This window comes from Acomys russatus, chromosome 14 (assembly GCF_903995435.1).
Source record: "Acomys russatus chromosome 14, mAcoRus1.1, whole genome shotgun sequence".
NCBI classification, from domain to species: Eukaryota; Metazoa; Chordata; class Mammalia; order Rodentia; family Muridae; genus Acomys; species Acomys russatus.
Window position 1 is genome coordinate 40,688,976 of NC_067150.1, and position 15,051 is coordinate 40,704,026.

At 49.3% G+C, this 15,051-nt stretch overlaps 1 protein-coding gene across 1 annotated transcript; it reads left to right on the plus strand.

The window, feature by feature from the left end:
* Positions 1 to 259: 259 nt before the first annotated feature.
* On the plus strand, positions 260 to 12,034 carry Tmprss5 (transmembrane serine protease 5). The gene is made up of 12 exons (XM_051155846.1): positions 260 to 350; positions 628 to 726; positions 1,216 to 1,338; positions 3,077 to 3,212; positions 3,405 to 3,518; positions 5,952 to 5,995; positions 6,907 to 7,069; positions 7,897 to 8,075; positions 9,454 to 9,552; positions 10,028 to 10,170; positions 10,460 to 10,612; positions 11,900 to 12,034. Exons 1-12 carry the CDS (start codon positions 275 to 277, stop codon positions 11,906 to 11,908), a joined length of 1,338 nt encoding a protein of 445 aa, XP_051011803.1. The 5' UTR covers positions 260 to 274; the 3' UTR covers positions 11,909 to 12,034.
* The last annotated feature ends 3,017 nt before the right edge of the window (positions 12,035 to 15,051 follow it).

Consider the following 15,051-nt stretch of genomic DNA (forward strand, 5'->3'; position numbering starts at 1 on the left):
TGTTGTAGACCAAAGTCTAGGTTCCAGTTTTCCCTTTGCTATTACAGTCATGTGAGAGTGAAGTGAATGGGGTTCAGGGACCCAGGAGAACAGAAAGGGCCTGCATAGCATCTCTCAGGTAAATAGAGACTTACAGATAGCCTTGGGGGGCAGGGCTGAGATTAGACACTGGAATGTGGTAAGAACTTGGTGTTCTCTTGGCAGCCTTGCTATGGGGCTGCTGGATTCACAACAACTATTTCTCCAGAGTTCTACACTGGATGACCAAGGCCCGATGGAGATTCGGTGCACAGAAGAGGGTCCTGGACCTGGGATCTTCAGAAGAGAGTTGGGAGAACAGCAGCAACCCAGTAGGTTACACTGGGCCATTAGGGAGGGCCAGCAAAGAATACTCTTCCTCCATCTTTTATAGTTTTCTTGGGTTAGTGTGAGGATGAGAGACATCTCATCCTTTATCCCCCACTTGCTCTGTTTCTCACTTCAGGACCAAGTAGTATCTGGGCATTAAAGATCAGAACTTGGCCCTCTCTCTTTTGAGCCCATGGGGCAGGGGCAGGCTGCCTCAAGGTTGAATAAAGCTTGCTGGATGAAGCAGGAAACCCAGGCAGCTCTCTGTTTCCTTCACAGCCTCTCAGTCCCAGCGCTGGTGCTGCCTGCAACGTGGCTGTGCGATACTGGGAGCCCTGGGGCTCCTGGCTGGGGCAGGTGTTGGTTCGTGGCTCCTAGGTCAGTGCTGGGCCCTTCTGTCTGAAGAGGGGAGGAGGACAGGATGTGGGGCACTGAAGCAGGTGCTGAACAGGCATTATATGTAGATGGACAAGCCCCTCCCTCATCTGTGCTGTGCAGACAGCAAGGCAGGGAAGGGGGTCACCCACAGAACAGCAGGGATGCAAGTGTCATAAAGAGCTTGTCCCTAAATCCCTGTTGTTTATGTGGATGATGCACGGTTTTAGTCAGTTTTTCCTCCTAGAAATTGTTCCCACTGAGAAAGAGACAGACACACAAATGGAAACACAGGGTAGTCTGGCAGAGTTTTATGCTCCTCTTACCAATTGATTGGGGTCTGTCCATAGGCAACATGGCTGATAGAGAATCTCTAGAAGGCAGGCCTACCTCTAGTGCAGTACTGACTTGCTAGGCACCTTGAGCCCCTCTAGTGGGTTTCCCTTCCCATCCCCAGCCTCTCTGTGACTCTCTCTCTGTGCTTCCTTGAAGTATTGTATCTATGGCCGGCCACCTCTCCACCCCTCTCCGGGACATTGCAGGAGGAGGAGATGACTCTGAGCTGCCCAGGAGTCACCAATGAGGAAGAGTTTCTTCCATCTCTTCCTAAAACAGGTGGGCCACCCCCTTAAAGCTAAAGGAACTAGCCTTTCACCCCGCCCTTTGCAGCTTCAGGACCAAAATGAAGGACTACCAGTTTGTTACCACTCATCTATCTCTTCCTCTACTGGGATGAGGGTGGTAACAAAGTCCACCTGGCAGCACTGACCTCAGAGGTAGGGTTTGTAGGCTTCTCTAAAGAGGGTCCAGATCTTTAGCTGGGGTGTGGCTAGGAGGCCAGGCCAGCAGAAGAGATGGGGGCCTGTCATTTGGGGTAGTGTGAGCTAGCAACATGGGGGAAGAGTAGGGGTATGGGGTGGCAGTATGTGAACAATAGGGCCACTAGGATATGTGGGAACATCACTCCGTTATTGTCCCCTGGATGTCTTTGCTGTCCCTTCTTCTAGGTAAGTGTTGGAGTTCACACAGTACAATGCTGCCCAAAGGCTGGAGGCTAGGAAGAGTTACAGCAGTGAGATCAAAGCTGGGGTTTTCTTATTTTTGCTAGATGCATGGCCTTGGGTACATTATTTCTTTGAGCTCCCGTTTCTATGTACAATGGAAACGAAGTAAACATATTTGTTGCACGCAATAATAAATAATAAAGCATGCAAATATACAAAAGAAGCTTAGTTCTGAGCTTTTGTATTAGTCATCTGGCCTGCCATAACAAGACAGTACAGATGGGGCGGTGTGTGTGTGTGTGTGTGTGTGTGTGTGTGTGTGTGTGTGTGTGTTTATACACGTGTGTTCGTGCATTTATTTTCTCACAGTTGGGATACTAGATGGCCCTACTGGACCAGAACCCTATGACCTCATTTCATTTTTCTTACTATCTAATATATCCATGCTGGCCTCTAACTCAGTCTGTAGCCAAAGATGAGCTTGCCCTCTAGCTCCAGATTGAATGTAGGGATTACAGGAAGTTCCATCACACCCAGTTCCTGGAGCATTGGGAATCAAAGCCAGGCCTATGTGCATGCTGGGAAAGCACTCTGTCAAGCATGCTGCGGAACAAGCTTCTTTGTTTAATCTTAATTACCTTCTTAGGATCTATGTCAAAACATAGTTGCACTGAGGGATTGAAGTTTTAATATAGGAGAGAGAGAGAGAGAGAGAGAGAGAGAGAGAGAGAGAGAGAGAGAGAGAATCTGTTAACAACACGGAAAGAAAAGCAAAGCAGTTGATAAATATTAACTATTGTTGTCACTATATTTGAATTCAGGAGCCTTGGCTTATGTCCTAGATCCATCCCTTGTTGTTCCTATGGTCTTGGGCACATGGCCTTCCCCTCTGTGCCTTGGTACTCCCTCTGTTGAGGGAGGTAACTACCTTCTTGTAGGGCTTTGTGGTAAAGACTGTGACACAATACCCCTATACTTGTTTACTCTGTGTGTGTGTGTGTGTGTGTGTGTGTTTATGTGTCTGTGTGTCTGCCACTGGATGAATGTGGCGCTCAGAGGACAATTTGCTGGTTCTCTTTCTGTCACGTAGACTGTGGGGGTTAGGTCCAGGTTGTCAAGCTTGATGACAAGGGCCTTTACCTGCAGAGCTACCTCGCTTGCCTCAGAGCACCTGTTAAAACACATGGTCAAAACACAGAACCGAAATGTCTACGAAAGGTGTTTTGTGTTTTCAGAACTGACCAGGCACCCAGGGGAGCAGGGAAGCTGACCTGGGGTGACCCATGTGTCCAGTTCCTCTAGTCCCATCCTCACTGGGCAGCAGGAGGGTTTTCACATGGCAGCTTTAGTATCTTTCAGATTAAATGGCGAGGATCTCCTGCTTGAAGTGCAAGTAAGAGCTCGGTCAGACTGGCTCCTGGTCTGCCACGGGGGCTGGAACCCCACCCTGGGGATACACATCTGCCAGAGTCTTGGGCACCTCAGGTAAGAGCCATACTTGCAGGGGCTGGCTGGCTTGTGGGGGCACCGGGGTTGGAGGGTGCCTTCAGAAGCCACCTCCTTGCTCTCACTCATTCACAATGCTGTCTCATGCACAGTGTTGTTCTGACCCCGTGACCTCACTCATGCTACTCACTTGGAAGCTGCCTTCCCCTTGTTTTCTCTTCTTCTGTCCAGGCTCACTCAGCACAAGGCAGTGAATCTGTCTGACATCAAGCTCAACAGGTCTCAGGAGTTTGCCCAGCTCTCTTCTGGCCTGGAAGGCCACCTAGAGGAGGCATGGCAGCCCAGGTAGGGCTTCTATGGGTTAGGTGAGTGATGGGCAGTCTAGAGAGATCTTCCTGCAGGGATCCTGATGGTGAGGGCCTAGGCAGTGTAAGGAGAGCAGAGAAGACTGTTTCCCAGTCATAAGCTGCAAACCCAGGTCATATGGCCTGACATATAGTATTTACCTTGCCCAAGAAATGAAAACTGGCCATGTAGTCCAGACATTGTAGAGTGCTTTGCCTAGCACACACAAAGCCCTGGGTTCAATCCCTAGTGCTGTATAACCTGTGTGGTGTTGTTGCTTGAATTCTAAGCAGGAGGTAGAGGCAGGAGGATGAACAAAGACATTAAAACTATATACAGAGTTTGAGGTTAGCCTGGGATACAGGAATATATCTCAAAACAAAACCAACCAAACAACCAACCAAAAAAACCAAAACCAAAAATCCCCCCAAGGTTTTTAATGACTTAGAATGGTCCCCTTACGTCCCCTGTGGGTGGCTTTACATTGCTATGACCAAATGCATGTGAAAAGCAACACAAGGGAAGAAAGACGTCTTTGCTTCACAGTTATATATGGTTCAGCCAAGGATTGCTTGGCCCCACATGCTAGGACTGAACATCATGGTGACAGCATGTACAGGAGGCGGCTGTTTACCTCCTGTGGACAGAAAGAGGAGGATAAAATCTGTGTCTCGAGGACATGCCTGCAGTGACCTGCCTCCTCTAGCTAGGCTCTACTGCTTAACATTACCAGAACTTCTAAAAATAGTGCCATGGGTCGGGGACCAGGTACTCTACCTGTGAGCTTTTGGTGGGTCATTTTGTGTTCAAACCAGAATTCACTTTTACAGGCAGGGAAACCAAGGCCCAGTGAGGTTAAACAGTCTTATAGGAGGCAGTGCACATTTGGGGCCAGGCTTATTACTCCGAGTCAGGGGACCCAGATGGCTATGATTTGATTGTATAATTCTGGTTATCTTAGGAAAAAAGTGAATAAGAGCATCCAAAAATAATAAAATAAGAGTTAGAGGCCAGCCTGGTCTACAAAGCGACTCCAGGACAGCCGAGGCTACACAGAGAGACCCTGTCTTGAAAACACCAAAAATGGGCCGGGCGTGGTGGCGCACGCCTTTAATCCCAGCACTCGGGAGGCAGAGGCAGGCGGATCGCTGTGAGTTCAAGGCCAGCCTGGTCTACAAAGTGAGTCCAGGATGGCCAAGGCTACACAGAGAAACCCTGTCTCGAAAAACAAAAAAAAAAAAAAAAAAAAAAGTTTGAGGCCAGTTTGGTCTTGAAAGCAAGTTCAAGACCAGCCTGGACTACACAGAGAAAATAAGGCAAGACTCTATCTTTGGTGAGTCGGTAGGCAGGAGGTTTGGAGACAGCTCAATTGTTAGAGCAATTGCCTAGCACATATAAACCCTGGGTTCCATCCCCTGACACTACAGAAGCTAAGAACTGAGGCTAGAAAACACCAAAAATAAAATAAAATAAAAAGGATTCTAAATGAGCCAGGCTTTTCCACACACTCTAGGCAGCACAAGCTGAGAGGTCTTGGCCCAGCTTGGGCTCCTTCAAACTGCCTGAAGCCTGGGAGGAAGGGGGAGGTAGATGGCCTGTCCCTGCCCTGAAGCATTCTCAGCCTACTTGCTCACCTTCTTTGAAGCCCCAGCTTCATCCTTAGGAGTGCACTGGAGTCAGAGGGGACCCCAGTTGTCCTTCTCTCTCTGTGAGATTCCTAAGTCTTCCAGGAGGGCTACAGGGTTAGGAAAATAGAAGGCAAGTGGACCAGGGACTGGACTTCCGGAGCGAAGAGCGAGGCAAGAACGTTGGGTCCCAAGGGAGTTGAGACTTATGCAAGGGGCAGGAGGGAACACGAGAACAAGAGTGTGACTATGCTGGGACAGAGAAGAGGCTGGGCCTGGAAGGAGGCTGGGTGCAGGGCTCTATTCATTCATCCACACCACGCCATTCATTCACCCGCTGAGCACCTGTTTACTCGGAGCACATGGAAACAGCTGGGCTGTCTCACTTGTCAATTCTCTGTTGTAAATATGGACCTTATCCAAACTGCTCTTCCAGGACTGTGAGGGCTTTCTGTTTCCCTCTGGTTACTGGGGCAGAATGGGCAGGCTGTGATCCTGGGGGGGCGGGGGCTGGGTGTTTGTGAAGGGTGGGAAGAAAATGGTAAAGATGGTAGCATCTTAAGGTCTTAAGAACTATGGAGATAGGCCGAGAGTGGTGGTACACACCTGAAATCCTACTGCTTAGGAAGCTGTGCCAAGAAAGTCAGGAGTGCACAGTCATCCTTGGCCAGCCTGGGTCACATGATACACTGTCTCAAGAAAGCCAAAACAAAACCGTGGGGAACCTCTTGCTACGCCCCCATATTCTCGGGTATGTGTGGCCTTAGGGTGGCACTGCCAGCTTCTTAGGGTCACCCCTGTTTTGCAGCACTAACTGTCCTTCTGGCCGAATTGTTTCTCTCAAATGCTCTGGTGAGTCATATCCCGTGTCCAGGAAGCTGGTGGTGGGAGGGAGGAGGAAGTCTTCCAGTTCTCCTGAGTGTGGAAGATCTGTGTGGAGGGGCTCATCCAGGTTTCTGTGTGTGTGCCTGTCTGTGAGCTGGGCTGGAGTGCCCTTGCCCACCTGCCCATCTTTCTGCTGGGCTCCTTGCAGATACAACCTACTCCAAGAGTGTCTTTTGAAGTCTCTATCATGTGTCCCGTCAACCACTGTGCTGGGCTGATGATGGCTCTCTACTCTACTACTGTCACTCTCTGCCCCTTCCTTCTGAAGAGCCCTGGACGTGGCACTGTTACTGGTTGCGAGTGCGCAAGCTCTAGCAGCAGCTTCAAGAGACTAAGGGTGGAGCCAGGCACGCTGGCTCAAGCCTGTAATCGCAGCACTCTGGGAGGCAGAGGCAGGCAGATCTCTGTGACTTTGAAGCCAGCCTGGTCTACAGAGTGAGTCCAGGATAGCCAAGGCTACACAGAGAAACACTCTCCAGAAAAGCCAAAACTAAAACCAAATAGGAGAGAGAGAGACAGACAGACAGACAGACAGACAGACAGACTAAGGTTGGGTAGTGAATTATAGCCAAATGATAAGCATTGTACTGGCTTCCCTTACCCACTTTTCCATGCAGCTGTCCATGTATTTATCAGTCCCTTCTCACACCCATCATATCATGCCCAGACACCTTGACTTGTACAGTGTGGTGGGCACAAGAGCTCCGTAGACCCCACAGACATAGTCCCTGCTCTTATCAGGTGTACAGGCTGAAGTAATCAATACACTTATCTTCCTGTCCCCCTACTTATGACCAGGAATAATAGATGAGTGCTGTCTACACCAGCCCTCTGCACTCAGCACTTTTTCTTTCTACCCTAACCTTTTCTGTTTGCAGAGTGTGGGGCAAGGCCTCTGGCTTCTCGAATAGTCGGCGGTCAAGCTGTAGCTTCTGGGCGCTGGCCATGGCAAGCTAGTGTGATGCTTGGCTCCCGGCACACGTGTGGGGGCTCTGTGTTGGCACCCCACTGGGTAGTGACCGCTGCCCACTGCATACACAGGTAAGTCTTGGGGGTGGATGGGAGGTGGGTCACAGTCACCTTTTCTGTTTGTCTCATGGTATGTCCTGAATAAAATGTCTGTGTCCAGCTGCTGTCTGTCTCCAAGTAGGCAAGGGTGACGTACTTGTTTAGTGCCAAGTTCAGTTCTACATAGTAGCAGGAATAACATAGAGACTGTTTTTTTTTTTTAATTTCCCTTCCTCTGTGTATGTGTACACATATTTCCTTCTATATGCACACTTAGGTGTGTGTGTTTGTGTGTGTGTGGTGTATGTGGTGTGTGTGTGGTATATGGTGTATAGTGTGTGTGTGGTGCATAGAGTGTGTGTGTATGTGGTGTATGGTGTGTAGTGTGTGTGTGTTGTGTGTGTGTATGTATGTGTATGTGTATGTAGAGGCCAGAGGTCAATGTCAAGTGACTTCTTCAGTTGCTTTCCCCCTTATACTTTTTTTTAAAGATTTATTTTGTTTTTAATTGTGTGTTATCTTGTCTGTACCTGTGTGGGGGAATGTGCGTAGGCCAGCAAGCTCCAGGGACCTGCCTGTCTCTGCCTCCACCAGTGTTAGATTATAGACATAGACAGCCACGCCTGCTTTTTTATGTGAGTGCTGGGGAATCTGAACTCAGCTCCTCACGCTTGCATGGAGAAAGAAGTTTGCTGACTGAACTGTCTTCCAGTGTAGGGGCTGAGCAACTATGGCAGGCCCAGGATCTTGCCAGCCACTGGGGATAATATTAAGAGGCATGGTTTTTGGGTTCCAGGACCTCACTTATGTCAAGCGTCTCTGCCCCTTCCTCCCTGGGCTCAGTGGATTTCTATGTGCAGTTTTAGGCTGTCCCGCCTATCCAGCTGGCGGGTTCACGCAGGGCTGGTCAGCCACAGTGCTGTCCGTCAACACCAGGGAGCTACGGTGGAGAAGATCATTCCCCACCCTTCGTACAGCGCCCAGAACCATGACTATGACGTTGCTCTCCTGCAGCTCCGGACGCCACTCAACTTCTCAGGTAAGGCTCTGGCCTTGGAATGAGCAGGCTGGGTGAGGCAGTGACCGAGGAGCAGAGGCTGGTGGGAGGAGGCATGAGCTGACCCCTAAGGCTTCCTATAGCTGCGAACCTTAAGCCTCTCAGTTGGTTGGGGATGGTAGGATGTGCGCATGCTCCCGAGACTGGATTGCAATAAGACTTATAAGGCTCTTTGGAGGTCAAGGATTCAAGCTTTTTTTCATAGTGGGGCTGCAGATGGCATTTGCTTTGAGGTCCCAAGCAGAACTTCACTTGTGCCTTCTCCAGAAGTAGTCGGCTCCACTCTTGTTCCCAGGCCTCATCCAGGTCCAATCACTTTGTGATACGTTACAGGAAAAGAGATTTCTTGTTTATTTAAATCCACTTTTCTCAATCCGTATAATAGCTGTGATGAAGAAAGTGTATAGAGACAAGAGCATTGAAGTTTAGAGAAAGACAGATAGACCCCCCCCCCACCCCCGAGCCCAGGGCCAGGGCTTCTCCTGTCACAGTACCTGCCCAACAAGGGTGGCCCTGCCTGGACTGTAGCCATCCCAGCAACTACCTCCCTGCATGCTCTGACATGCCTTCTCAAAAAACCACATAAGTCGGGCTGGAGAGATGGCTCAGCGGTTAAGAGCACTGTCTGCTCTTCCAGAGGTCCTGAGTTCAATTCCTAGCAACCACACGGTGGCTCTCAACCATCTATAATGTGATCTGATGCCCTCTTCTGGGCTGCAGGTGTACATGCAGGCAGAGCATTGTATTCATAATAATTAATAATGTACACTCATATATCCCCATACACAGATCTGTAATTTGAAAACAAAGCAGTGTTAAAATTCTAGGTGACTACAGCCTTCTGTAGAAGTTGCAGAGCCAAGGCCCACTTGGTTCTAGTTAGATGGGAGATGGACAGCAGTATGAGAGGTGTGGGCCAGCACCAAATGGAATCTTTCTCCTTGATGTAGTTAGAAAAAAAGGTGTTTATGTCCTGGAATGTCTACATCCGATTGAAAATCATATTTGGTTCCACTCATGGACTATGTTTCACGCCTCTGGAAATGTGGTCTCAAGAAGGACCAGACACTCTGGAGAAAAGGACAAATGGGTCTCATTAGAATTTGCTATCCAGTGCCAGCAGAATTTCCATTCTTCCTTCAGCCCCCAGGTTGGCGCAGGGCCATAAATACATTGCCCACCTCTAGGGGGCGCCATACCATCACACCTTCCCCCTCCCCGGGTGGGACACTGCTCAACCTATCTGTCTGTCTAGTAACTGTCCAGGACTTTTGAGAAGGGATGAGGAGGCTCTGTACCCAGGCTCTGCAGGAGAGAAGCCCTGCCTGAGCCAAGAGCAGAAGTATGTGCCTTTCTGCAGACACCGTGGGCGCCGTGTGCTTGCCGGCCAAGGAGCAGCAGTTTCCAAGAGGGTTGCAGTGCTGGGTGTCTGGCTGGGGCCACACCGACCCCAGCCACAGTGAGTGAGCTCCCAGGCCCGTAGTATGAAGTGGGGAGGGAGGGAGAGGTACTCTCTAAGCTGCAGCACTGGCCCCTCCCCTGCTCACCTGATAATGGCTTTTCTTTTCCTCCCTTGGTGAGTCCTGGGTACTCTCCTGCCTGGGTGTTCCTACGGAGAAAGCCACTGAGCATTTTCCCCTATGCCCAGGCCTTTTCATTCTCCTGCTCTTGGCCCCAGGAGAGTCATGACCTCAGCATTTGGCATGCTGCAGCTTTCTCTTAGTCTCCTCATTCCCAGCTGGGCACCCATCAGACTTGTGTCCTTTGGTCCAAGTCCATAGCCCTGTCGAAGCTTCTCCCTTTGAGTTTTTGTGTTCTCTTTTTTGATGTTCTATGTTTTTCTTTTTCTTTCTTTCTTTCTTTCTTTCTTTTTTTTGGTTGTTTTGTTTTTGCCTCATTTGGTACCCTGCAGCTTTCTCCTATGTCTTCTACAGCTCATAGCTCAGACACGCTGCAGGACACAGTGGCACCCCTGCTCAGCACCCACCTCTGCAACAGCTCATGCATGTACAGTGGGGCGCTCACACATCGCATGCTGTGTGCCGGCTACCTGGACGGAAGGGCAGACGCATGCCAGGTGTGGCCGCTAGTGGAAAGAAGAGCAGGGGACCAGCTGGTGGTAGAAGGAAGGGGCAGGAGACTTGCTGTAGCTTGGACCCCTGGTTATTGTATATGAATTGGGGAAATCAGCCTCCCTAGGGAGTTCATACCATGGCCTTATGGAAGGTGAGGCCAGCAGGTATGATGTCAAGAAACAGGAGCCTCCCTCTCCCCCAGGAGAAGTCACCCCCCATGGTAGACTTGTGCTGCTCCACCAGACAGGTCTGAGTTTTGTTTCTTTGTGTCTTCATACCTGGATTCCTCAGGGGGACAGCGGGGGACCCCTGGTGTGTCCCAGTGGTGACACGTGGCACCTCGTAGGGGTGGTCAGCTGGGGTCGAGGCTGTGCAGAACCCAATCACCCAGGTGTCTATGCCAAAGTAGCAGAGTTCCTGGACTGGATCCATGACACTGTGCAGGTGAGTGTGGGACAGGATAGCTGCCCAAGTTTCTGAAAGACATGCCCCAGGACACTGGGGATCTCCTGAGGATGGAAGTGGGGCTAGGGAATGTTTGCCACATGAATCCACTGGATTTCTAGCAATTTAAGCACTAGCTGGGAAAGGGTAGACTGAGTCTGTCACCTAGATTTGCCCTTTGGGGATGAATTTTGGCAAATTCCTCCCCTTGGTAAGCCTAAGCGTTCTGGTCATAACCATCCTGGCGGTTTATTCTTTGGTGGTGATTTAAAAGAGTTAGAATTTGTGCTGAGCCTAGCGAGGCTTGGGGTGGGTAACCACAGTGTTGCCCACCTATCACCTACTCCGGCGTCATTCATCCCTGCTCCCTAAAGCAGTTGCTAGCGGCTGCATTTCCTACTCTACAGAGAGGGCTCAGTACTGGGCAGTTAAAGTCCTGCATGGAACTGCTTAGAGAGAGGACTGAGTGTGACAGTGCCTATCAGAGCGTAGACTTGGCTGGGCAGATGGCAAGGTGGGTAAATGACATGTTATGGAAGTGTAAGGACTTTGAATGCCCAGAACTCATGTAAAGCTGGAGATGGGGGCAGTGTCATTCAGCAGCCACCAAGAGATTATGTCTCAGGCAGGTAGGTGAATGGTGAAGACTGTTCCCTGAGCTTCTCCTCTGACTTCCACATGAGCACTCACAACACCACCACCATAAAAAAGTTAGGAAAAAAAAAAAAAAGCACAGTATTTGTGTTAAGTAGTCTCTTACATGCTGTGGTAGTGGACAGCATCTTCCTCCAAGGTTGGGTGAAGGACCCTTGGTACACAGTACGCTCTAGAGCTTATGGGGCATGTAGCCATATTAAGAAATCTTTATTTAAAAAGAACCCAGAGCAGCAGATATGCGTGGGTTCATGTGACAGACAGGGTTCTGCCTTCTGAATGTGACGTGCTATTATAAAGTCACCTGAGGGGACTAGGGGTGCAGCTCAGTTGGGTGAATGCTTGCCTAGCATTCAAGAGGTCCTGGGGTTTGAGCCCCAACATTTTATAAGTGAGGCATGGTGGTGCACATATGTATTCTAAACACTTGAGAGATGGAGACAGAAAGATTTGAAGTTTATTATCATCTTTGGATGTAGTTCCAGACCAGTTTGGGGTATGTGAGATCTTGTCTCAAGGGGGAAAAAAAAGCACCTGGCTAGCATGTGGTAGAGCCACACTGTGACTCCTTGCTCTAGATGATATTGTTTTCCTCAGTCTTATTACACAGCAGGTCTCTTGGCTCTGTGGCAGGTCCGCTAGCTGCAGGAGAAGCAGCTGCCGCCTCTGCTCCAGAACTGTGGATCTATGCATGGATCACTTCAGACCAAGAGGCAGCAACTGGGTCACAGGGCCTCTCCCATAAGATTTTGCTTCCAGTTCTTCTTCCTCATCTAAGAGCCTCCACAACAGGAAAGAGGCTGGGGCTGGGCTGGGAATGGTGACAAGAAGAAGAAGAAGAAGAAGAAGAAGAAGAAGAAGAAGAAGAGATAAGAGGATAGAAGAGACAGGAGAGGCTTCTAGAAGGATCTGGGAGACTGCCCCTCTGCCTTCTCACACCCCATGTGCATCCCCTAGGAGGATGCTCGAGGTGCACTAACTCTACTTTCTCCTGGGACCACAGGAGAGCTAAGTCCAGCTCTAGAGGATGCCCTGTCTTAAGGGTTCCTGAGCAGATAAGGGTAAGATTGGACCAGCTCAGTTTAAGACATGGAAGTCAAGATCCTCCCCCTGCCTCCCCCACTGGTTCTGTTCTGAGCTAACCTTAGGAGCCCTTCATGATGCAGGAGTCTACAAGGTAAGAAGAATGGAGTTGGGCTAGGAAGCCATTTTTCAAATGACAGTTCTGTAAATTGGTTGAAAGAGTTTTGCTATTAAATGGAAATTATATATAATCTTGGTCGAGCCCGTCCCTCTTTGTATTAGCTAATATGACAAAATACATGACCAAAGGAGGTTATTTTGGCTCAGAGAGAAAAAGATGCAGTCCACTGTGCTGAGGAGGGTGAGGTCCTCCTGTGTCAGGAAGCGATGCTGGTGCTTTTGTCTCGGACCTCAGCCAGTGAGTAATGTCACTCACATTCAGGGCAGGTCTTAGTTTCACATCTCAGGAAAGTCCCTCACAGACATGCCTAGTTGTGCGTCTCCCAGGCAACGACTCAAAATCCAGCACACTGCCAGTGAGGACCAGACATCACCGTCACATACGTTACTGAATAGAACTATAGTTTTCCTCCTGTATGTGTTTCCTGAAACTTAGATACTGACTCCGACTCATCAACTCTGGAATCTTGGCAGGTTCCTAACTATTCAGTTCTTTTAAGTTAGGCAAACCTATATTTTACTATCTGCAGCAAAGAGAGCAGCTTTCCAGGGCTTTGAAGGCTTTGGGTCAGTGCTCCTAGGGAAGGCTGGCTTCCTCACAAGGTTCACCTTTTCCTCTTAGCTCTCTCTCTCTCTCTCTCTCTCTCTCTCTCTCTGTGGTGGCGGGATTGGGGGACTGAACCTTTCAGCTTGGGGAGATTGCTTCCTGAGTATTCCCACTTAGTGTTTTCCCAGTAAAGCCTCGTCCTTACTTGCTGGTCTCTAGCAATTAAAAGGCAATGGCCACCTTGTTTCCAAAAAACATCAGTGAACTTTTTAATGGTGATTATCCAAGGAAATGCAATTAGCATTGAGCAATAAGAAGAACTTTGTAAATTTATCAGCATGTTTGTGGAGGGTTAATCCAAGTAATTATGCTTCCTGGAGGGTCTAACTTCACTTTTTACACGAACTCATTGGAACACAAAGGCCTCAATGTACGTTTGGCTTCATTACCTGCAGAAAAACTTGTTGAGAGTCAACTCTCTATGCAAAGAGAGTTCTGGTGGGTGGCAAAATGCCTTCAGCCTTCAGCCTTCAGCCTGAGTCCGGCATTTTCTGCTTGGCTCCTCCCCTAAGGAGGTGTGTGTGTGTGTGTGTGTGTGTGTGTGTGTGTGTGTGTGGCGGGGCAGAAGTTTCCCCTGGGAAAGGAGGAGTTAAAAACAAACCCAAAATCTATGATCATTTGCATATTTCCTATGACAGCCACAAACATTTGGTTAACAGGAAATGATGATGATGATTATTATAGCCCCCACGGCCTTCCAATTATCAGTGACATGTGGGAAGTACTTGGCAGTCTAGAAAACCTACTGAAGTGTGTGATCTCCCAGCATCTATGTGGTAAAGATATTATTTCATTAACCACTCTGTTTTGCAGACAAGATTAGTTCAGAAGGACTTAATGGCTCCTGTGAGAATGCTTAGGCAATAGAGAAGCAGGATGTGAGTTTGGGTCCCTTTGTCACCAACCCACATCCTTATCTCGCACATGGATGAATAAAATGGTCTAGTACTGCATAGAAGTATAGAACTAGAAGGTGTTTTATCAGACCATCTGGCTTAGTTGCCAGCCTGCCTACAACAGCCTGTAGCATTGTGGGGGCTAGCAAGATGGCTCACAGGGAAAGGCGCTTTAATACTAAGCTTCATGGTCTGAGTTTGATTGCCAGAAGCCACACAGTAGGAGGAGAGAAGTGAGTCCCCCAAATGATCCATTCTCTATCCTCCATATGCGCACTCTGGCACATGTAAATACATGTAACTTAAAAAGGTTTATGATCGTGGTGGTGTGTGCCTACAGACACCAGAAGGGGACAATGGGTCCCTTGGAGCTGGAGTGACAGGTATTTCTGAGCTGCCCCATAGTGGTGAAGCACTTGACTTGCAAGCATCAGGACCCAAGTTCAGCCTACATTACCCACTTAGGAAGCTGAGAGAGGTGGCACACGCTATCCTGGGGAGGAGGCAGCATCCCTGGGGATTGTTGCTGAGCTAGTCTCGCCTAACCAGGGAGCTCCAGGGGCAGTGAGAGACCTTGTTTAAAAAGAACAAGGAGAAGAAATACTGAGAATAGCTGATGTCAGCCTCTGGTCTCCATATGCATATGTGAACAATTACACATGCCGGTGCGCGTGCGTGCGTGCGCACACACAGATGCACATGAAAGGCTCTTGCTAGAGACCTGGGAACTCCTGAGTCCAAGATCTGACTTAACCATACAAACGTCCACCTTGCACAGGAGAGTCACGTGAGAAGCGCTACGGAGTGAATTTGCTAGTAGTGGAGTCCCTGGCTGTCGGCAGAAGCTCTGGAGGCTTTTGTCAGGGCTGCGGGTCCCGTCTGTGGATTCAGAAGCTCCTTCATTAGCGCCCGCTAGACGTGTTCTTGGGAAAGAAAGAGAAGCGAGCAGCCTGTGCCAGCTCTTTTCCCTTGGGGCCCGCCTTTGCTAGCGTGCAGGGTGGAGGTAGCACCAAGGAAAGAAAATTCAAGTCCAGAGAAGGAGTAATGAGGAGCACCTGGGAGCCCACCCAGCTGCGTTA